Here is a 25,426-nt window from a genome sequence, read left to right as displayed (position 1 = left end):
GTTATGAAGCAATTAGCCTACTACCACATTTAGTGTATTAATCAGAAACGCCAGTGATATGTTATGCAATACCCATCCACTCTATTTTAGACAATAGATCTTGGCTCAGTAGGAAAGCTAATTAAAAGATAAAATCACCTTTTTGTCTGTCCAATTAAAGACTTCTGTCAGATTGGACCCTTGGAATAGCTTCATCACGATGACATGAGAAGAGCTGTGTGTGTGTGTGTGTGTGTGTGTGTGTGTGTGTGTGTGTGTGTGTGTGTGTGTGTGTGTGTCTTCCTCAGATGCATATGTACAGTAAATGTGGGTTTGTGTGTGGGCACATATGCAGGGATCTTTGTGTTTCCCAGAGAGAGCAAGGGAAGCTGGGAAAGGAACCAAAGAGACAGAAGGAGAGACGGCAGAGCGACAGCTGAAACGGAGATAGAGAGAAATAGGTTAGACGAGGCCAGCAGACGAGGAACAGAAAGAATGAATTAACTGATAAAAGACACTGTGGTGTGGACAGGGTTTAGGTTGAGGGAAGTGGCACAGAGATACAGAGGAGGTAGCAGGGAGAATGAATGAGGGGGAAAAGCACAGGATAAAATAATGAAACAGGATGGCAGGTGGGAATGAGAGGACCGGAGCGATGGAGTAGAGTAATGAAGAAAGAAAGAAGAAAACGTCTGTGTCCATAAATGACCTTGAGTCTTAGCCGGCTGAGCTGATTGGAGATCAGAGATAATAGTGGTACGGCTGCTGTCGCCACTCGATGTCTGCAGAGACGTGCACGTCAGCGGGCCCGCGCGCCACATACACACCGATTACACACACCCGTGAGCACAGACTGTCTTCCCTCCTCGACGAATACCTCCTTAATAAACCATACATTTTCAATAAAAATGCTAATTATTTTTACACCGCGGCACAGTCAGGTTAACATTGCTTCTGTGCGTGCGTGCGTGCGTGCGTGCGTGTGTGCGTGTGTGTGTGTGTGTGTGTCTGAGCAGTAGAGAGCAGCGAGGGGGAAACAATGCAGAAGGCATTCAAGGTACAGCGTGAAAGCTGTTCATGTGATGACAGAATTATTTTTCAAAATTGAGCTGATTTTACTTCAGATGTTAATGAATAATTGGGTGATTTAAAAAAAAAAATAAACAGGAAACCAGACAGGTGACACATCTCTTAGTGTTATTCTTCTGCTATTGTTTCATAATGTTAGTTCAGAGCCTTTGTAGGAATAAATGAGATGAAATGTTTAGTTTTTTTTCTTTCTCCAAGTACTCAATGGTGCAGTCTAAGTGGTTTTGCAAATGATCAGTCAGATACTGGTTAGATATAAACACATCACTACCTCTGCAGAATTCAATTATGAATAACACTGGGTAGAAAATATTGAGAGGTAATGCTTTCTTGTTGACATTTTCTTGGAAACAAGGACAGTTTGTGGCAAGTTGTCAGAGTTCATATTTTTTCCTCGCCTTCTTTCAGTCTCAAAAGACTTCCCATCTCTTGCATCATCTTGCATGCGCGAGATACCCTTGACAGAACCTTGAGGATTCAACAAATGCCTCACCAACGTATATTCACTGTCAAATCCTGCACCCTGAAAAATAAATGGCTGTGATTTATTAAAAATAAAATTATATAAATTCCTTATCCATGTCTGGAGATTAAACCAGAGATACTTCTATATATGTATAAAAAAAAAATAACCCCAACAACCCTGAAATGAGATCACCAGCTGAGACATCCATTAATCTCGTGAAACAACAAGCAGCGGTACAAATTGAATGACATTTGTTTGACATTTTGTGCGCCATTTGGTATACTTGTTGTCGCCACACTTTTTCATTTGAAATCTATTAGTTGCTCGCAACCTTGAACTCTCCATGTTTATCCTGTGTGTGCCTGCGAGGCTGCGCCAGAGTCACAAGCCCTGTGAAGAACCTTGTTGTTTGGTGTCATTAATCCCCGTCTTCTCAACCGCAGTGTGTCTCCTTGCATTGTTTATGTGTGTGCATGCAAGTATGTGTGTTCCTGTTAATGCATTGATATCTGTCCTTCTATCGCGCACACCCCTCAGCACAGACAGACTATCTGCTTTCTTTCCCATCTTTAGTCACTGGGGAACTGCTTCCTTGTGGTGAACCATTTTATATCTTAACTCGAAATGGCATGCTCACACAAGTGTCTCTGCACACATGGACGTACACACTTGTTCTAGGTTTAACACGATCTTCTTACAGAGATTGCTTATTTATCGGGAGTTGTGCTAAGCCGCACCAGTTACCATGCATTTTTCATGAGCCGAGGATTTAATGGTTGCTTGAGTGTGCGGGTGTGTGCGCACATGTCCGTGCACATTTTTGTGTGTCACACGTGTTTGTGTATGATTTGTGGTTGTTGATGAGCTTTAGCTTTAATGTGTTAAAAAATGTATGCATGTTTTGTGCATATGCAGCACACTTGTGCTCTCTCTCTCTCTCTCTCTCTCTCTCTCTCTCTCTCTCTCTCTGTGTGTGCGTGTGTGTGCAATTTCTTCAATTATTTCTACACATCAGTGTTTGGTGTCCAGAATGTGATGCTCTCCCAAATGTTTTTCCTTTGAGACCTCTGCTTTTACCTTTCCCTTGTCTTGTCTCCTCTCATCTGGTATCCTCTTCCTCTACTCTTCCTCCCCACACCTCTCCTCTCCATCTCTGGGGACTAGTTCCCTCCAGCAGGTCTCTAACGGTCTTGAAAGACACAAGGGCAAAGCCTGCAGGATTAGGTTTCTGCCGAGTTCACATTCCACCCGGTCCCACGGGGACCTGGGTGGAATGAAACTCATATGTTTAAGAGGTTTCGAGCAAGTGTGCACATTTCATCACAGAGCGACATAACCAACCTTTTGCTGTATCTCTAAGGAGAACCTTTTGAATTTAATAGACAAGGAATTTGTGATGGGGCTGAAGTGCGTTCATTTTGCCGTCGCTTCAGTGCACAGATGCTTAAGCGCTCATCATCAGAGTCACATGCTCAAAGCGGCAGCTCTTTCACTGTGCATCAGAAGGCATTTTATTGTGGCGAGTTTTGACTGGGCCTGCTGAAACAGAATCTTGACAATCAAATCAATGTTCTTGTTTTCATTGCTCTGTTGATATTAGCAATCATTAAAGAGCTCATTATCTCAGGTCATTTTCTATTGCCTGTATTTTGTAATGCACTAAAGTACAATCATCACAGATGTGGTGAGCGTGTGTTTATTTGCCCATGTTGTGTAAAGCTATTGTGTTTCTTCCAGTATCCCTCTCCCTATTTTCACGTCTGCGTGACATGTGTGCCCCTGTTCCCCTTTATGCATGTATCCAACATATGTGAGATGCAATTCTGTCAGAGAGCTTCCCCATTGTAGTGCACTTTCCTCAGACGCTTACGTAATGTTATTACCAATCACACATGGAGAGCATCCCAGCATTCTCACAAGGTTAGGATGAAATATGAGGACGATTATGGAGATCCTAGATTGTATTATCATGATTTCCTTATTATTGTATCATTAATCTATTTTTGTCTCTCTGTCTTTCTCTCATTTTTTTCTCGGTTTGCCTATGGCTCATGCAGAAGTGGAACAAAAAGGTAAGTCTGTGAGAAAAAAAAAAGAAAAAAAATGCTCAAAACCTAGATTGGGCGTCTCTTTTTGATGGCAGCGCCTGTAGTGTTTTGTACCTTGTGGCAGCATGACATCTCTTTCAAAGTCACTGCAGCTATATTAAGACAGCTTGATCTCAGCATATAGAAGCAATTTAGTAACACTGGTTCTCATTAGACACACTCTGGGTCCACATTAATCTATGGTTTTGTGTAGAATGTCACTTAACAAACTCTCCATGGGTCGAGCACATTTCTTTACGATGAGCCAATGAACAGAATTGTACTGACATTTAATATTTCAGATGTTTCCCTGTTATATGAAAGTTATGCCAGAGCTTTGAATAGCCAATGAAAATTTAATCAATATTCCCAGCCCTTTGGGTGGGATCTGGAATTATATTATTGAGAAGAATGGGAAAACCACAGCTCACATCTGGCATGTCTCTGTTCATGTCTGCTATGTGTGTGTGTGTGCGTGCGTGCGTGCGTGCGTGCGTGCGTGCGTGACAGCATTCCAGTTAAATTACAAAGGGTCCTATGACTTTGGTCACAATGGCTTCCCAGAATTTATTGCATCTCCCACAACCCTCGTAAAACATGACCCCAGTATTCCAAGCTGGGAATACTAAGCATAGAGTGGGAAACGAATTATTGTAACAACTGCAAAAACAGCAGACTATAAAAGATGTGTTCAGTCCTACAGTTGGTTGTTCCTGACAGAAATAGAATGGGAGCGAAAGGAAGAAAGAGCTGTGAGACTAATGAGGAGCTGAAGAGGGAGGGAGAAATGGGAATAGAGAGAAAGAGTGGAAGTAGAACAAAATGTGCCATTTTCTCTTCATCTTTTAGCTGTGAGAGCAGGGTATTATCTGTTGAATAGGAAGCATACTGTTGCTGCGCTTAAGAATGACAGTGACTATACAACATCCAAATCACAATACAGTGAGCTTATCATGTTATCATCATTCACTGGTGGTTAAGGTTAAGTTAAAACATATTGTTACATTATTTATCAGCACTTCAGGAAAGACGCAGACATTTCGCCGGCGCGGTCAGACAGTCTAAAGAGAATAGCTGACATTTCACATCAACTGCGTCTAATGTGAATTTGTTGTCATTTCTTCCTCAGTATTTCTGTGCCCTGGCATTCTGCGGGGAGTTTACCAAAGTGAGCATCTCTTTGAGTCAGACCACCAGTCCGGTGCGTGGTGCAAAGACCCTCTGCAGGCCTCTGACAAGATCTACTACATGCCATGGACGCCGTACCGCACAGACACTCTGACTGAGTACTCGTCAAAAGAGGACTTTGTCGCGGGTCGTCCCACCACCACGTACAAGCTGCCCCATCGCGTGGACGGCACCGGCTTTGTCGTGTACGACGGTGCACTGTTTTTCAACAAGGAGCGCACACGAAACATCGTGAAGTTTGACCTGCGTACGCGCATCAAGAGCGGTGAGGCGATTATTGCCAACGCCAACTACCACGACACCTCTCCATACCGCTGGGGGGGAAAGTCAGACATTGACCTGGCGGTGGATGAAAACGGGCTGTGGGTCATCTATGCAACGGAGCAGAACAACGGGCGCATAGTGGTGAGCCAGCTCAACCCGTACACCCTGCGCATCGAAGGCTCCTGGGACACGACCTACGACAAACGCTCCGCCTCCAACGCCTTCATGATCTGCGGAGTCCTGTACGTTGTCAAAACCGTGTATGAAGATGATGATAACGAAGGGACAGGGAACAAGATTGATTACATGTACAACACTGACAAGAGCAAGGAAATGACGGTGAACATACCCTTCCCGAATTCGTACCAGTACATAGCTGCAGTGGATTACAACCCTCGAGACAACCTGCTGTACGTGTGGAATAATTACCACGTGGTCAAGTACTCACTGGATTTTGGCAACAACGGTAGGTCAAATACCAATACCTCTATTTGCTACATCTTTCCTCTTCAATCATTTCCTCTTAATGACGGTAATAACAAAGTTACACTCTGGAGAATTCTCGTCCTTTTTTCAGTCTACTGGAAAGATTGTGATGAATTTTGTCAGATTTCACATGAAATACCTTGAATTATTTGCCATGCTTTAATATTTATTTAAATGATAAAACTTTTTTTTTTGTTTTGACATAAGGAATGCTTACAGGCACTAATCTTTCTCCAATAATTAATTCTACAAAAAAAAAAAAACTTGAATCGGAAGAAAAAGAAAAGCACCATCTGTGCTGTCATGCTTCTCAATTATGTTGGCTCCCCCACCACCCTGTCTGTAAAAAAAAAAAATTGCTTCTCCAAAATACTTTTACAGCTGGTCTTGGATATAGCAGTGTCACTGAAATTGTAGACGTCAGCACACTCACTATTTATGGATCAGAGAAAGACATCATAAAGGCTACCTTGATCTCGGCCTTTCAGAAGAATATCTCCAATGATGTTATGCTGATCCTTACATACTGTAAATGTATTTTACCTTTTACTGTACCACTTGGCTGCTCTCCCTTTAGTTTCCCTCGCTGCTTAACAAATCATAATGTATTGCTCATGAATGGAGCCAGGCGTGTCTGGAAGGAGAAGGAAGTGATGCCACTTTCAGGCAGGACATCTGTATACGATGACAGTCTGAAGACACTTTAACCTGTTTGACGCGCTCTGTTTGTGTTTATTTTTGACCCATTCATGTGAGCCGCCTGTCAAAGGTGGTTACTGTTCACGTCGGCTGGAATCTATTCTTATTGTTCAGTTGAAAGCATCTCCAAGTGAGAGAAGTTGACAGTGATGTCTTGTGTTATAATGTGACAGGGTTGTAATCATTGATATTTTATATTTGAAACAGATCTAAATGACGTGTGCAGAGCCGTTTGTAGTGCTCAAACCACAGCTGATCAAGAGCGGACATTGCAGCCGACTAAGCATCTTATCAGAATCTGAATCAGAAAGCTTTATTGAAATTGTACTGCCAGTACAATGAGATTCGCTGAATGTAGCATAAAAAGACTGAATGCATCTACACACAAACACTTTTCAAACAACTGCCTCATTCAATCATTGTAAAATAATAAACATTATAGCAAATGGAAGTATGATAAGAGCTGCAGCAGAGTAAAAGCACTATATTAATAAGTATACTGTATATACTGTGGGTTTCTCATTCTGGCTTACTATTTTGTTTTATTGGCACATTGCTTTAGCTACTTAATGATGTATAGTTTTTCCACTTACAGCAAGAAGTGAACTGTTTCTAACAATAAGCTGTGATAAGTCACAACATAAATATCACTTTCAAATCTGTTGAGCTTGAATGTTCATTGTAAGACGAACAATCATATGTCACTTGAGTTAAGCATAATATCAAACAATGACACTTGGATAGGTCACAGGACGAACAAATTTGGAAGTCAGGTCAAATGAAGGTCAAAGCATAAGTGAAACCTTTTTCCAAACAAGGGAGCGAGGGCCATGGATCTACTCTGTGTGTTGATCAACAACCTGCACGTTTTAAATGGGATTGTTGGGTCCAATCGAAGAGATGAAGGATACTCTCTAACCCGAACAGACTCTCTTTCAACTCTGGTTTGAGGTGAGAGTCCACCCTCCCCTTCTTTTTTTCTGTGGATGGAAGGGCTTGGGCCCCAGGAGTCTGAAGGGCTATTTGCCCAGCGTAATTGCCTTTCAGCACCTTTCTATGGAGTGGTCAAGGCAGTCTGGCTGCGTGTCTTATTAAATGATGTCTGAATTAACACATGCTCTTACACGCAGTTAGGAGGCACAGTACAAGAAATTATAGAGAGGGAGCACTAAACTTGGTTTCTACCGATTAGTGTGTGCGTGTATGTGTGTGTGTGTGTGTGTGTGTGTGTGTGTGTGTGTGTGTGTGTGTGTGTGTGTGTGTGTGAGATGCTATAAAGCCTGCATGTGTGTGTGTGTGTGTGTGTTTACATGTACATAATGACGGACATCCCTATGTGCTAATGTATTTATTGGATGAGATTCTCTATTCATGAGTGTACATATGTGTTTATTGCTGTACGCATGAGAGTGTGATCGCTCTCATAATGGAGCTCTGGGTGTCTCAGGAGGCTCTAAACAGGAGATCAATGGGGATTCAATGTGGAGAATGACCTCCAGTGCACAGCAACAAACCAGACTGCTGACCAGCGGGAGATAAATACATACAATCAATGTTGCTTCACTCTTTTACTCTTCTCCTTGGTCTGCGCTCTCACTCAATGAAGAAAAGGAATAAATTAACTACCTTAAGTACATGATTTTCTCGTTCTGTGGAAAATGAGACGACCGGTCGATTTATTGAACTTTATTTTGTTACATCTTGACACTTTTTTAGCACTTCAGGTCATATGAACTTGAAGAAAATGAAGGGATTTTTTTTCCTTCTCTCCTGTTTCTCTCGAAATGCATCAAGCACAACATAAGATAACTTGGACTGTCCTGGCTCTCGTAGGTTTTTCTTTTTTTCCCCTTTCCTTAGTCAGTTCAGGAAACAGAGCAAGGAAAGGGGCCATTCTGAGGGTTTCCACTCATTACTGATGTAGCTTAATGTGCAGCCTGTTTTTGTTTCAGCTCATATGGACTGCTTCAGATATAAAATGAGACAGGAAATGGGCCACAGACTAAGAGAAGGAAGAGCTGGGCCACTGAGGACTGAGGATAATTGGGGTACAACACAGAGAGTACCAATTACTTTGTTGTGTCTGTCCAACTGAATAACAAAAGCGGACGTTTAAAGGAGTTTGTTCTGAAATAGTCGCACTATGTGGCTTGGGAACACAGATGTGAACCGAGTCACTTTGGTGCACTCAAACACTTGCAAGCTAGGAATGGAGAGTGCTAGGAAAGTGAACTCAAGAAAAAATTAGAGCAGAAAACAATTTAACTCCAGCCTTTCTGTGCTGATAGCTTACCCATGCACTTAAGCTTAAACCCACAGTAAAATTTACAAATTTACAGTAGATAACAATGTTATTTTTTCAATGAAAATATCTGATTAGAAGTTACAGATTAGAATTCATCGTCCTAATCTGACTAGAATGCATTGTGTAAGAGCAAAAACAGTGAGACAAATGAAAACTAGTTATTCATTTCAGTGCTAAATGTTTCTTAGGGAGGTTCCAGCCAAATGAAAAGGCAGTATGAAAGAGTGTATGAAGATAGATAAAAAGTAAACCCCACAACAACCAAACACAATGTGAGTTAAAGTACAGTGGCCAATGCATTGTGACCTTCTTGTTTGGACAACTGCTGTAGATCAGATATCAAAACTTGTCAGTCAAACTAAAAGCCAAACTTTCATCATTTGTCAGTCCATTCAGGCAAGAGGTCACCCTGAGCTGCTCAAAAAAACCTTTTTAAATTCGCCACAGTCACGACAGTGACAATTATTAGCAACAAGCCCTGTACACCACAAAGAGGCAGAACTCTATCTGAGTAAAGAAGCTTGCCGCACTGCAGAAAAATGTGTAATTGCATGCCCTTTTTTGTAATTGGATTCACTGGGAAACATATAAAATGAGGTCTTGAAGTTAGTCAACAATCGACAGTGTTCTCTGCTCCTAAACTGTGAGGGAGTGTTCTTTAACAATACTTTTAGCGACAGCAAATAACCCATGAAACCCTGTTCTCTGACGAAAACTAGTGAAACCCTGACAGAAAGTGATTCATCCATTACAGTTGCTCCCCACAAAAAAAAAACCCCAAAGCAAACAAGAACAACTTTTTTATTAATGTCTGTACATTCACACATCCACTTTTGATGGAAGCGAGGCAGTTCGATGGCATTAATTACATGTTAACTTTAGACTAGAGCAGATATTATGGTTTCTCGTGTTTTTTGTGTTATTGTTGGATGTTTGTAGTTGCTTGCTTTTATAACATGACTGCAATGGTGGAAGCACAGTAAGAGTCTGATCATGTTTTCAGACATGTAAAAAGATACAGTAACACATTTTTATATTTCCACAGAACACCTTTAACATTATGCCAGCACTATTTTTCTATTATGTATTGGCTGTGGTTGTTTTCTTCCAAACACAATCCTTAACCCCATGACACCTGAATTTATTTCCAATTATGAAAAAAAAAGCAAATTCACAACAATCGGTGTCAAGGGGTGAACATTTGAAATATGTGTGGGTAAGAATTTTTGTTCTGTTTGTATTTGGGCACAAGTTTCTGAATGTGGGGTTTGTTTTTGATAGTTTCTTTGTGGATGAAGGAGAATTCTTTTTTTTTGTTTTTTAATTCAAGCTAAGGTATTGTAGCTTCTATATAAATACTAGTTCACACAGGCGCGGACCAGTTGGAATTGCACCTCTTCTGAAAGCGGACATTAAAGTTGAACACGTGTCTGTATCAAGTTGTATTGGCTGGTTTCCTTCTGGACATGAAGCTCTTTCATTCAGCAGACCCGCCTGCAGTTTTTTATTTGTTGCAGTCGTTGATGTGTCCTGACTTCTACTGTATTTTATCCTTGAAGGCAACTTCTGAGATCATTTTGGAAAGATGTGGATGTTATTTTGAACATTACCAAAACATAAACGTTTCACATAAAACATAGTGGGTACAAAAAAAATTAATTCAGTAACACATAAAAGCACGGTACTGTTTTTTGTTTTTGTTTTTTTTTTGGTTTGTTTGTTTTTTTTAGCTTCAGTTAGATATAAAAAAGGAAGGTCTGTCTTATATAACCTTAGTAAATGAAAACATTAAAAAGTCAGGGTGAGTCTGGTCTTAACAATTTAAGCGTCAAGCTCAGTTGCGTTAAACATGAGAATTTGAATTACATACAAAAGCTAAGCAGGCAGATTTAAGCTCACGTGGGCTAAAAGACTATGTGAAGGTTCACCCCCATATGTGTACTGTAATGTTGTCGAGGAGCATACAGCAGACAACAATCTTTTTGAAGTGCATATTCTTTCTCCCTTGGTACTGAACAAGAAAGTCAACTGCCTCTCTACATTTAATGCCTCCCAAGTCTGTTTGTGTTTCTTCTTTGTCCGTTAAATACCCATTCATTCCCTTGCTGTGTCTCACTCACATACATACACAATGGCAGGAATTCCAATATTTCCTCTTTGCCTTTCACACATCTGCGTTTTTGGTTGCCCTTTATCTTCTGCCTGATCTGACCCCTTTATTCTGCTTCCAGTCCCATTCCACATCACATAGGGCCGTTTCATCAAATGTCTTTAGATGTATATATTATAAAGGCCTCCGTGAATGTCTGTAGAAAGTCAGAGTCAAAGTCACTTGTCTGCGCATCACCCCTTCACTCCCGCCCCGCAATTCCCAAACGCTCGCTCATTCTCTACTGTTTATTGAGTTGTTTCATCATGTCTTCTTACATGCATATTATAGAGGCTTGCCCTACGCAAGCGGCATGGCTCCGATGAAACATTTGAATAATTTATTACCTCCAGTCTGCCTTGCTTCACTTTAAAAAGTTTTCTCAACAAAGTCGCAAAATTATTCATGTTATCTGCATCTTCAGGGTAGGAGGGGCGAACAGGACGAACACTGATACGATAGTCTTCATCTTGTGCGCCTTCGCAATCTTTGTTTTACTGCTTCTGTCTCATGTCAGATTCTGTTGTTATCCCAGTTCTCTGTATTTTCTCTTCTTTCTTGGTGCAAAAACCCCACATGCCCGAAGTGTTACGAGTACACCATGTCCCATCTCCCTGCTTTTTCAGGTGATGATCTAATCGAGGTCTTAAGTTCAAGTGAGACAACCTGATTCAGAACTCAAACTGGAGCCTGTTATAAAAACCCAGCTCTGTTGCTCTCAAAGCTGCCTGTGTAACTCTGGATGAATTCTTGTTATAGAATAGTTAATCAATCAGAGACAAAAATACACTAATGGTTGTTGCACTCATACAGACTTCCTTTTACCCACAATATATTATCCAATTCAGGAATGCGGGGTACTGGAGCCAATCCCTGCTGACCATGAGTGAAGTCAGGTCACGCCCTGGACAAGTCTCCAGTCCATCACAGAGCAAATACTCAGAGACCGACAGTCACACACTGTCACAGTCACACCAAAGGGGAATTTAGGGTGACCATTTAACCTCAAACACATGTTTTTTGGACTGTATGAGGAAACCCATGCACACAGGGAGAACATGCAAAATCTGCAGAAAGGCTGCGAAGCCTTGCATCAGACTTATCACTATGTGGAGAGAGTGTGTACATCTTACAATACAGGTCAAGTCTCAGCTTTCCATCTGTCTGTCCATCTATCAATTCTTTCTTTTCTTTCTTTCTACATTTGTGAGGTATTTAAATGTAATTTTTTTTTATATTAGGTGCGACAGAATGATTTTTTTTTTTTTTTAAACAGCCAATTCTGGTACCTCTATTGAGAAGAGTGAGAAAAAATATTGTGAAGATAAAAACCGGTGTACACAATACACTTCTTTCAGCTGCCACATTTTCAAAGAACCAAGAGTCATTGAATCAGCGCAGCTTGGGATTCTACTATAATCTGTTAAACACACAGTTATACAGAGTTGACCTTTGCTTGCCACTCCATTCGTTTACAGAAATTTAAAGGTTCACCTTTGAACTCTTAATGGCTGGAATCACAGAGTCCCATTTCCTCAGGAAGTCAAGCATGGAGTATCTATTGTCTTACCCCCCTCCGTCTATTTACTCCTTCCTCCCACACCTCTCCTTGCCTCTCCTTTCCTCCCATTTCTCTCCCGTGCTCTCTTGCTTTCCTCTGCAGCAGATTGCAATCAAGCAGGAGCGAGCTAAGTAGTGCAGGAAATGTTGGAAACAGGTCTTAAAGTGGAGAGAATAACACAAGTTAATGGCTGAAGTGGAGACCTTATTTCACCAGATCACTGATTACACTAACCCTCCACACATTTCTGGCTTGTCAGACTCACTTGTGTATTTGTGTGTGTGCTAGCATGCACACTTTACTGTGTTGGGTCATTGAGCTGTTGACATAATTTAAGATGATTCAGCTCTGTCACAATAAAGTTAGGTACTCTTATTAAGCTTTAAATATTGCAACAACAAAAAATACATGCCACAGCCTATTTCAAAATTAAAATTGTAAGAATGTCTCAATTGTGTTGGTGATTATCAGTTTCTAAATCTTTTTAAATTACGTTTTTAATTAACCATTTGTGTTATCTGTAAATGAGCAAACATGGCAATGCAATGCAACATGGATACACGTTTCACGTTGAAGTCTGCACTCGCACCCCTCTATTACCCTCTGTCTTCTTTGCTTTTTCGACCTTATCCATCACCTGTTTTTTCCTCTCTGCCTCCCTGCACGTCTCCCTCGTTCCCAAATAGAAAACGACACAGTCGCCTCAGCACGGACTGAACTCAGCCTCAGAGAGTCTGCTGCACCTGTTCTTCGCCTGCAGAGTGTCCTTATCGATTGGATAGTACCGTCCAGGCCTCTGCGTGCATTTGGCCTGGGCACCTCTTTCCTTCTGCCAAACAGCAGATGCCAAATAAAGCCGGCATGGCCAGGACAATGGGGTGGAGGGGAAACCCACAGCTTTACAGGAAGTAAATATAAATGCGAACTGCTAGCGGCGTACGTCACCCAAACTATTCGTTTTTTGGCAGGAGCGCAATGGTGGGGCCAGCCTTGTGATCACAATGCCAATGATTAATAAAGTAACATTGAGTGGTCAGACTCTGATAACCGATTGTATATGTCACTAAAAAACACAACTCTATAGTCATACTAGAACCCAGCAAACTTCATATTAATAGCATTGACAAGCATTGTTTGTCATGGATAGAAGCTACAGTGGAGATTTTGTTTTTAAATGAAATACACAAAAATGATTATCCATAGTTGGGAGGACAATTAACAGTGCAAGCTAAATACTGCCATGGTGGTGACATGCTGGTGTGGGGACAGAGGTCAAGTAGATCAGTCACTCTTAAAGTCAGGTGGGATGACCAAAATGGTACAAACAATGTGGAGTTCCTTTCACTCAGAATTGTATCATGTCACTAGTTTAAGCAGTGCACAGTGGAGCAGTGGTTGACACGGTTCCATCACAGCTGGACCCACCTGTGTGGCGTCCTGTGCCTTTGTGGGTTTCCTTCAGGTTTGGGGTTTTTGTTCGGGTTATTTGGTGGCTCCAAATGTGTCTGTGAGTGTGTCTGGCCATGTGTGTTTACCACGTGAGACTGGTTATCTATTTATGTATCCTACCTTGTACATGGTGAGGTTGTGATACGCTCCACCCATTACCCACAACCATTGTGACCCGAAGGTGGATAAATCACGTACAGAAGATGGATCTTTTCTTATTATAATCTCATTTTAAAATGCTCCAGAGGAATGAGTTAAACATCCAGTGCTTCATAACTAATTTCCCTGTTTTGTCTTGTCCTGTTCGTAACTTTTCCCATTTTCAGCTCTAAACTTAACATCATGGACTTCATGCACAAGGGCTGAAATTCTAAAATGTGCCAGTCTAAAAGGCAATACACTCCTAATTTTATTATGATGGGACAGAGTTATAAATACTGAAACAAAATATAAAACAGACCCATGATCATTTGCTGGAGGTTATAGTTTTCTTCAAAATGCATTAATCAGATTTTTGTCTTGATGCTATATTCATAGCCATAGGTTTGATATAAATTCATTGCATGTCTAGAATAATGGTGGCCACAATCCAGACTTTATGGAAATTTGTTGATGATTCTTTACACTTTAAACAGAAAAATAGCAGCCGAAAAGGGGGGGGGGGGGGTGGGCTCTGTCCTATTAGTGCTTTGCTTTGAACAAGGGGAGCTTCCCCTGATTAAGAAAGCAGCATGTAATTGGCAAACTTGCTGCAGGTGTCTCTAACCTCAGCAGGGGGATAACATGATTATGCGACTCATAAGCTAACAGAACTGAGTGGCAATGTGTCTCTATGTGAAGCATTAGCTGTGGAACGTGGTGGTGCCTGGCAGCCATTTTGAAAGAGGCTCTATTAGGTTGGTTTTTTTTTTTTTTATCTTAAAGTATCGCCGCTTTGAAGTGCTTCTGTCTTATCAGCAGACTTGAGCCACTCGCCACGAGCTCTGTGTGTATTGTGTTGCACATATCTGAGTGGAAAGTACATTTCAGTTCAAGTGTGCATCAGTTTCCTGGTGCAAAACTGAGCAAAAGTACCAGTACAAGTGGCTTCATGTATATTACTGTGTATGTGCACTCGTCAGCCATAGGGGTGGTGCGTTATCGCAGTATGCAGGCCTATTCAGTGTCTGTGCGCCACTATCCAACCTAGAAAGCTCGGTGCCCTGCAGTCAGATTATCATTTTGCTGTTACCCCTCTGGATTAATCTCTCCCGACTGTTCAGACAGTGTGTGTGTGTGTGTGTGTGTGTGTGTGTGTGTGTGTGTGTGTGTGTGTGTGTGTGTGTGTGTGTGTGTGTGTGTGTGTGTGTGTGCATTCAGGGAGGCAGTAACTTTTCAGTAAACTAAAAGAGGTTACTGTGGTGCACAATAAGTAATATTATACACAGACTTCGTCTCAGTTTTGTGAAACTTCTGTCTTAATTCAAATGCCCCCCCCCCCCTCTCTCTGCCTGTCTACCATTTTCTGACAGTGTGGGAAACTTGCCAGGAGAAGTTTGTTTTCCCTCTCCTCTCTTCTCCCCAGCCTTCTACCTTTTGTATTGTGGATTTACGATCTCACTGTTTACCCAGTGAGAAGTCAACAAGAGCATTTGCAGCAACAGAGCACAGGCAGACAGACAGTCTTACCCACATAGAAAAACACTGCCTCACACACACACACACACACACACACACACACACACACACACACACACACACACACACACACACACACACACACACACACACACACACACACACAATGTCAGACGATAATGTGTTCACATCATAGACTGACTGACAGCAGCTCTGTGGCTCCTCCAGAGTGGTGACAGATGACAATTTCAGGAACAAGTTTACTGCCAGCCTGCCATTGTCTCACCTTTCCCATGGCTTGTTACAGGTCAGGAAATAGAATAGAATAGAATAGAATAGACTAGAATAGAAAAGAATAGAATAGCTGACAGAAATGTTCAGTCATACCAAACAATCCTCAGCAGATGTTTTGCCACTTCAGAAGTGAAAACTGAAACCTGCTCTCATTTAGCTTTCTTTTAAGCTTTTTTTTTATTCTATTGTTTTGCTTAAAAGCAAAGTAAATGTTTTATCTTGACCTTGATAAATGCAGATCATAAAACTACCTTAACACAGGGTCCATTAGCTGATCTGTTGCTTTCAATCATATCACACAACTTCCTTATCGGATGACATTTACCCAGTGGAGTCGAATAAAATCCATGCTGCGCAATTATTGGATTATTTTTGTTTATCAGACTCCTTGATACACCTTGATATAATAATATAACACTGTGTCATTGCGAAAAATAATTTCTAGAAGCAACTAATGAGAAATGTGTGTTACAATGAGATATTGTAGGTTCTGTTTCACACTGTTCTTCACAGGTTAAAGTAGCTGATTATTAATTTTAATGTTTTGCATGCTCCTGTATTTATCACTTGCTTATTGCACTGCTCTGAATAGACACAATGACACTTACAGACAACACAATAGTTGGAGTACTTAAAAAAAAAAAATTCTTCCTTAGTTTATAGTGTAATGCCAACGACTTTCTTAACAATGGATGTCAGAAAGTGAGATAGTGGGTTAGTACTCTCACCTCACAGCGAGAAGGTCATGGGTTCAAATACTGGCCGGGGCCTTTCTGTGTGGAGTTTGCATGTTCTCCCCACATATGGCTGGGTCTCCTCTGGGTACTCCGGTTTCCTCCCACAGTCCAAAAACATGCATGTGAAGCTATTTGGTGACCCCAAATTGTCCCTTGGTTTGAGCATAAGTGTTTCTGTGTGTTTACTTTGTGATGGGCTGGCGACCTCTCCAGGGTGTATCCTGCCCTCGTCCAGAGGTAGCGAGGCATCAGCGCCCCACAACCCTGAGCATGATTAGACAAGACAGATGTATGTATGTATGTATGTATGTATGTATGTATGGAAAGTGAAATAACTGATCCCAAGGACAGCAAGACTGTTGACAAAAAAAAAGTTTCTTACACGTGTGTATTGTGAATGTTTTTCTTGGTAACATTTGATCAATAAGACAGTATGAATATTAAAAGAGTCATTTTCTTACAATTTGACAGTATAATGTGACTGCTTCACAATCTAAGATTATTGGGGAAAAACGTTTTAAAGTTGCATTTCTGTTTTAAAGTGTATTATTATAATAATTATTGGCAACAAATGGCAGAAAAGGTGAAGAGGCATGATGATTTTTACAAAAAATATAATTTCTGTCTTTTTTTTGGTATTGTCTGAATGCTTCTCTTCGTAAGAAATTGCAGAAATAGTGAAAACTGATCAATAGGGCAATAGGATTTTTTTTTAAGAATATTGTATTTTTTCTTGGAGAACATCTGCAGAAAATATGATAATTGATGTTTCCTGTGAGGCAACATGTTTGTTGAAATCTGTCACCCACCAGCATGCACAGGGTATAGATACAGTACAAAATCTGGCAGCGAGACGCTTGAACTGAATTTGCGACTGTATTTTGCTTGTTCTTCTTGCACAGGCTTTGGCAAAGAGCACAACGTTTAGGCTAGCAGACATCATGAAGTTGTCATAGCTCATTTACTCAAGGTTTCCTGAGCGTAAACGGAGAAAGATATGTCAGTCCCCGCGAGTACAACCTCTAGCCTTTTCCTCCATAAATGTTTCATGAATCTGTTATGTCATGTTCCTGTAGTTCCTCACAGCCTCTTTCACGGCATCCTGGTTGATGCAAGTGATGAATTCATCACATTACAAGATCTTTTTTATTTAATTTTTTTTTTTTTTTATCCAAAATGCTGCAAAAGAGCAAGCAACAACAGGGGATAAAAATGAAGACACAGAGGAGTGCACATGATGCAGAAAAGAGTGGTGGAGCGAAAAGAATGTGTCTGAAGGAAATTATGAGGGAATTACAAAATAATTTCCAAGAAATAAGCGAGGGGATGGGAGGAAAATAGAAGTGCTGTGGCCCCCTTTGCCTGTGATGCTTGCAGACTTTTGTGTTAATTCACCCCGAGCTGCCAGCCAGTGTGTTTTGTGCCCTGTACTCAGATGACAGCAGACATCAACCTCAGACACACACATACGCACACCATTACTCTTCTATTGTTGTGGCAGAGCCCCTAATGGAGCTTCCCGTTTGGGTCCAGATAGGCACACACACACACACACTCAGTCCCTGCTTCCTAACTACACACACACACACACACACACACACACACACACACACATACACACACACACACACACACACACACACACACACACACACACAAGCACACGGACTCGCACACACACACGCTCACACAAACACAAGTAGATTGACAGTGAGTCCCTAGGCCACCGCTGCCACGCATGATTGATGGCAATGTTCCGTGGAGAATGCATGAGGCAGGGCGACGGTGATTCAGGAATAGGGAGCAGCACAGTTTAGGTACGGAAACACTTCATTGAGTTGTGGGGGAAGAGAACAGAAAGTACAGGCGGAGCGAGTTGTTACATGGCTGTCAGTCAAACAGACAGACAGAATGGAAGGGAGACGGAAAGACGGGGAGATGTTGTCTTTACCCAAAGTTACCATCCAAGGGAAGGGGATGATTTCGGTTGGAAGAATATAATATAAATACTCCAATCCTCCCCACCACCCACACACTCACACTTAATTCTCTCTGCTCACACCATCCCATCAACCCCAAACGATCAAAGTTTCTTTTTTTTTTTTGAAGACAACTTATACCGAACAGAGAGGAGAAGCTAATTTTGGGCTTGCTTCCGATGAAGCGCATATTTTTGACTTAGATTACATCGTTTAAAGAAAACGTGCACAACAACAAAATTCATGCAGTCACACACGTGCAATTATGGCAGCCTATAATGGCTACATTTATACCATCACACCTCTGTCTTCACTAAAACAAAATACCCTATTGAAAGGCGACAACTATATAACCCCTTCAATGTCAGTCACCACCATGTAGTACATATTATAGCCACAGGCAGACCAAGTCTTACACAGAGAAGCACAAGTATCCAAACTGTTCATTTTGTGCTGATATTGTGAAATGGGAATTTCCAGCATCAGGACAGATTTTAGGCTCTTTGAGGTATCAGAGTTGCAGATGGTAATCAGGTTTTGGGAGCTTAAAAGACTTGAAAGAGATTTGAAAGACTCAAAAAGCATTTACCATGAATCATTTTATCATCTCAAGTATGTAAATGAATAAACAAGTGAATAAATAGTGTGAGTGTGCAGGGTTAGGCCTTATTTCCTCAACAGGAAAGCAAAACCTAAAACATACAGTGCACTGTGATAGTTTAAGCCCGGTTTTAATTTACTTGCAGTCGAGAGTCCTCCTTGTTAATTCACTTTGCGAGATGTTGATGCTTTGAAAAACATTCTTTGTTTTCATACTTCCTCTACACCTACTTAAAACTTTTACATTGTTTGGTTTTTCTGTGGTGAGAAGAAGCTTGGGTTGAGATACAAATGTTTAAATCCATTTTGTACTGTGACCTATCAGAGATGTCTCTGTATTCGACTTGCTTTTCTGGGTATACTTTTTCTCACTCAAACAGTTATCAGCTGTGTGGGCTGGCAATCACAATAGCACACATTAAAACCCTTTTCATTTTGACGTATTAACCACGTGTTAATTAAGACTCAAACTACCAAATTATCTATGTTAGAATAGTTTCCATTCACAGTAATTGACACAATGCAACTTTTACGCCTTAATTCAGTACACAGATGTTTATAATTACAGTTTTCTGAAAAGGGTCTTGAGTATATTTTATTAAAAAAAAAATACTCAGCTGTGCAGCACAAGTGTGATGAGAAAAGCCATTTTGGGCTTTGCGAAGCGATTATGAATGTAGATTTGGAAAATAGGCTCCACCTGTGTGTAAAATAGTATAATGACACCAAAATGATTTGAGGAAAACTGTAAATAACTATTACCATCCGCCCAAGTTTCAATGCCGCAATATTGATTTGCACCACATGTGGCTGAAAGCAACGGGAGATAAAAACACTTGTATCCTGTGCTTACAAGAGTGGATAAACACTTTCCATCATCTCATCCATCCATTCTTCATTTCTGCCCTCGAAACAGGGTTAACGTTAATAATTGAGCCTTTCTACAATGAAATATTGACAATAAAAGACTGTGGCATATGCATTTAAGGGGCCTTCTTGCCTCTTGTGATGTCATGTTGCCATGAATCATACATGACACTGAGAGAATTTTTAATTTTTTCCTGCAAGGTTAGACAGCAATGCCTACTGCTATGCATCCAGCACGACCATTACCATAGGAAGTAATGATAATTCTTTCACAGGGGAAAGCAATCATTGGTTGTGCTTGAGGCAAGGAGATTATACAGGGAAATTATTGCAAGCCCTCTGCTTTGGCACGCACATCTAAGATGCTTTGTTATAATTGCTGTTGACAGAATTGCTCAGAAACATGTCCTGCACTTGAGAGTAATGAATAACCCCACAAAGATCTGGCATGTGACTACACTGACAAGGGAAACACTAACATTGGGAAGTCATCAGAAACATGAGCTACTCCCTGTCAGAGCTGTTTAGTGGTGTGTAAATGAATGCCGGCAAATGTGTTTGTGTGTGTCACTATATTATTTACGCTTGTGGCCCTTTACTAAAATCAGTTGGTGCTCATGCAGATGCTTTGCTTGATCTCAGTCATTTTAACTTTAATGTTCTTTCTTTTCCACTCTGGGAATAAACTTTGAACTCCTATCCAGGCACCCAAAGCTCATGAAAAGAAGCGCACATCATTCATGTCGTTTTTGTGTATTGAAACTGACATTCTCGATTTTTCCTTTCCTTACTCAAGATTATCGGCCACCTCCCATAATGCCCCCAAGCCGAGGAGGAGGAGGAGGAGGAGGAGGAGGAGGAGGAGTTCCAATTGGTGGAGGAGGTTCCTCATCTTCATCGACCAGCCGTGCTACCACCACACGTTCACCTCCTTATTACACGACCCCGAGACCTCTCCTGACCACCTCTGCTGGCCAGCGGTACCGAACCACGACCACCGTCCGCCAGTCCATTCTACTTCCCGCCGGAGGATCGTCATCCGATAACAATCAAATACCTGACACCAATCAGAAGGCTGGGGGACGATCCCCACCTGGACACGTTCCCCCAGCAGCCCCCCAGCCCCCTGCCATCCCCCCACAAGACTTTTGCAGTCCGAGGGTGACAGCCGACATATCGTGGCCGCGGACACAGCAGGGCCAGACAGCCAAGCAGCCCTGCCCTGTTGGGACTCTGGGTAAGGAGGTCGCACATGATGGAGACCACAGCGTGTACTTGGCATGAGCAACCAAGCATGAAATGTGTTCTCTCTTCAATTTCCCTTTGTCCTTTTAAAACTATAGGCACCATGGCATCAGAGTTAGAGCGTAAGCATATAGGTGGTCCTTGATGACAAAAGGTTGAAAGGTTGTCAGCAAGGGCATCGATACTAGTAAAATACGAAAGTACCGTAGCAAAACTTGTGAACTGATTTCTAATCTGTAAACAGGCAATAATTGTTGCAATGTTTCTGCATGCACAACTCACTTTACATCACTGCTTTTTAACGCTCCAAGTTTGAATGGAGAAATGTATCCTCAAATTGGCTGTTTGATGTCTCCAAAAAGCACATTTATTAAAGTAAATTGATATTTCACAGAGTATATTCGACACCAGTAAATGTTGATTAAAATACACTATGGAGTGCATTACATTATAACATTAGATATAATTACTTTTCATTTAAATTTGATTTGAAGTAAGAGCCCTGGATCGGGGATAGGTGCTAAAGCAAAAATATTTCCACCTGAAACTAAGCAACAGACACACATTTTCTCTGCTGATTCACCAACACTCACACTCAGGGCTCATCCACTCTCAATGCAGTTAATATTTGTTATTTTAACCTGCCTGGTAAATTGTCTCATGGACTTTTGCAAATCTAAGTGGAGCTTCACAACAACCGGTCAGTTTTCTTACATGTGTGGATCTGGTTGTTTGTTCGTGGGTTTCCTGAAGCAGTGACCAGGGCAGTCGGATGATTCAAGGTCATGTGATGACATCATTGTTTTGTTTTGGGGTTTTTTGAAAGAATTATGGGGAAATTACACACTTTCTTTTATTTTTCTAAATCTATTTGAAGGATTATAAAGGATTTCACTATAATGTTGACTCCACAAAGAACCTGATTTAACCCTTTATAGGTCATCCATTGAAAAATGTAGAAATGTGTAATTTCAACCCATAATGTTATAGAAAGCTTTATCAAGACCAGTATTCCTAAATAAATTTACAAAAGGTCAAACTGACAATATTTATACATATTTCCTAATTTTACAAATATCACAACTTTAACATAAAAAAAAAAATACTTTTTAGTCATGTGGTCTGTAACTTTCATGAATGGATTAATACATTTGAATACAATGAACATAGATTAAAAAAACAAAAAACAACAGAAAGAAATGTGTCCAATAAAATTTCGAAGGGCCAATTAAGAGGTAACGCACTTTAAGTAGTGAGAGGAGGTGATGCATTCTGTTGAATTGCCTGTCAGAGTTTACATGACATAGATTATCTCACAGTACTCCACCTTCTATCACCCTGGTTCAGGCAAATGTGGCAAGTAGAAAAATGCTTTCTGATCCCCGGGCTCCTCAAGTCTTTGTGTCTCCTGGTGAATGTCAGAGCTGTCTCACTCTGTTTGCTTTGCTTGTCTTCCAGGCGTGGCTACATACGTGTGCGTGGCCCATTTGGGCTACTGGGATCCCCAAGGCCCTGACCTCAGCAACTGCACGTCGCCCTGGGTCAACCACATCATGCAGAAAGTAAGTCTGAGCGCTGTTGCTCACCCCCGTGGCTCCCACCGAGCTCTAGTTAAAGGGTATGTGTTATGGATATAGTCCTGGAGCCATTTTTCTCACGCTTCAAGAAGCTCTGGCCACAGGGAAAGATTTAGGCCATGTATCCATCTTCATTTGCTAACTCCAGCTCATGTTTGAGATCTGGGAGATATGAAAGTGCTGTCGGGAAAGTGGAGATGTCCAATGAGGCAATTTTGCTCGCAGTGTGCTACCATTACATTACTCTTGCAAACATCATGATAGGTTCATTTGCATATTATTATTAAGTATTTGCATGAGCAACATTGTTACGTTTGATTTTTCAAAATAGTTATGATGCCTCAGTTATGAAAACTTGAAAACTGATTCATGGCTTTATGTTGGCTCTAATGTATTCATCTGTAAGAGAGTCAGTATTATAGGTGTAATGTTCAAACAAAAGTTATTGATGGGTAGTAAACAGTGACTGAACGAATTAAACTAACCTTGTGCTTTCACATTTTTCCTCCTTCTGTTTGCCTGTCCTTTTGTTGCTCTTGTTCTCGCCTGTTACTTTGCATTTACACATTTTGGTACGTTTGTCCTTCACCTCTTTGTCCGTCCTCTACTTTCCTGTCATTTTTTTCCTCATTTGTCTCGTTATTCTCCCCTCCGTGCTCTTTTCTCCTTCTTCCAACAACATTCCCTTCAACTCCGCACCTCATCTAACTTTTTTCCTGCCATCCATCTTCCTTTGTCTTTCACTCTGTGCCTTTCTCTCCTCTCATGATCCTCCTCGGCCCCTAGCTGCGGTCCGGCGAGACAGCAGCGATTGTAGCCAGGGAACTGGCCGAGCAGACCAAAGGGCTTCTGCGTCCTGGCGATGTGCCATCCACAGTGCGCGCCATGGCCCAACTAGTTGAACTGTTGGACGTTCAGCTCAGAAACCTCACTCCGGGGGGCAAGGACAGTGCAGCCCGCAGCCTCACAAAGGTATTGCACCATGAAGTGCCCTCTTTTGAAACTGAACATTAAAAAAAAAACCTGAATGAGATCTACATTTCTTTCTCAAGCAATAATGTGAAGAGACTTGCAATTTAAATGACTAAAAATTAAGAAAAAGAGGGATGGGGGAACATCCTTTCAAGTTAGGAGTAAGATGAATAGCATTGGTGGTTAGTGTCTTACAGTCACTCTCAGGGGTTAGAAAAGCCTCGGTGTGTAGAGTTTGATGAAGAACTCCACATAACACTGTAGATTTACAGATGAGGAATAGCTGCCCACAGACATTATTTTATCTTCTGTGTATGACTCCTTCTAACAAGTTTTGCTCAACATTAAGGGTGATAGATCACCACTTTTAGACTTTGGCAGGGCTCCTAAACTCTGTACAGATCAGCAGTGAAATTTAATAAAACTGCCTCGGCCTGGGAGTTGTTCTCATTAAAACGCACAGTACAAGCTTGGGACATGTTTTACGTCATAGCTCATTGTTTAATGAACTTCATTGTGAGCTACAGCTCGGAAGATGCTGTTGACAACGATACTTGAGTGCTTACTTCAGGATTACATTAATGGGAACTCGATATCGAGTATGCAAAGGATCTGTTTCAGTGCAGCAATAGATAAAGAAAGAATTTAGTTCTCTACTTTGTTCATGTAGACATTCAATTAAAGTGAGTTAAATCAGTGGGGAATGGCCCACTGGTTATCGCGGCCGCCGCCTAATTGTCTCACAGACTGGATGGTGGACTGGTCAGCTGAGGTGAGCAGTGATAGGTGGGGTTTACCAGACACACTGGCAGCTTCTGCCACCTTTACACAGGTGTTGGAATTATTCACAGCATAAATTAAAACATTCAATATGAAATCATGAAAGGGAGATAAAATGGTGAAAACAACAACATACATCTAAAAAAAGGAATTTATTGTGACTGTAATTGAGACAAAGTGTAACACTTACAACGTTGCTCAGAAAACCATACCGGATGTTTTATTTTATTTTTTTTTTAATCATCCAAACAGTTTGAGAAGAGTTATGCTGTTAATTCCCTATAGATCCCAACAGCTGTTAACAGTATCATCCTGTAACGTGAAAAATAAAACTAGGTGTGGTTATAGGTTTGCGAAAGGAGGGCTCATGCTTCTAACACTTTGTAAACCTCTGCTTTAAATAATTGAAGAGCACATGTAAAGTGAACACTTATGAGACGACGTGTAAGTGGAAACAATTAATCTGTGTTTTGCTGTTGACCAAATGACCTGTTAAAGGTTGAATTTCTTGGTTGGAAAAAATCCTCCATAGAAAAGGGTTTCTGATGAGTTCAATAATGAAGCAATTATCCACATATATAATTGAGCAATACACTGTCTTATTATGCAAATACTTGTTAGAAAATCAAATATGATCAATCATGCACCAGTGGTGTAGTAATTAATGCCATCAATTCACATGACGTTAGATGCAGAGAATGAGCACAAAGGGGAATAGAGGGGGAAAAAAAGAATCATGAAACAATACAGAAGAAAAATAATAGAGGAAGATTAGAAAAAGGCGAGAACACAAATTTTGAAGAATAACACATTTTGGCCACCACAGTCTTTTTGTACAATGTTAATGAATTGGGTGTAACTGCCTCTCTGTGTCTGTGAGCGTGTGATGGAGAGGTGTTATATCGCTAACAGCTGAATTGTTTGAATTTCCAGCTTCAGAAGAGAGAAAGGTCCTGCAGGTTTTTCACACAGGTATTTCCGCTTCCTGATAAGTTGATTACTTATCCACCATGGTCCAACATGTTTTTTCTTTTTT

General features: G+C 41.1%; 1 protein-coding gene across 1 annotated transcript in view; it reads left to right on the top strand.

The window, feature by feature from the left end:
- adgrl3.1 (adhesion G protein-coupled receptor L3.1) overlaps window positions 1–25,426 on the top strand; it is a 119,941-nt gene that overhangs the window by 58,084 nt on the left and 36,431 nt on the right. Inside the window, exons 6-11 of the mRNA XM_080520590.1 lie at window positions 3,592–3,606; window positions 4,751–5,539; window positions 20,613–21,053; window positions 22,520–22,623; window positions 23,425–23,610; window positions 25,324–25,362. Of these exons, the coding sequence (XP_080376716.1) occupies window positions 3,592–3,606; window positions 4,751–5,539; window positions 20,613–21,053; window positions 22,520–22,623; window positions 23,425–23,610; window positions 25,324–25,362 (1,574 nt within the window). The remainder of the gene's footprint in view (window positions 1–3,591; window positions 3,607–4,750; window positions 5,540–20,612; window positions 21,054–22,519; window positions 22,624–23,424; window positions 23,611–25,323; window positions 25,363–25,426) is intronic.

Source organism: Blennius ocellaris (genome assembly GCF_963422515.1).
Source record: "Blennius ocellaris genome assembly, chromosome: 3".
Taxonomy (NCBI): domain Eukaryota; kingdom Metazoa; phylum Chordata; class Actinopteri; order Blenniiformes; family Blenniidae; genus Blennius; species Blennius ocellaris.
The sequence above is the reverse complement of the archived record's forward strand: the minus strand, read 5'-3'. Positions and strand labels throughout refer to the sequence as shown.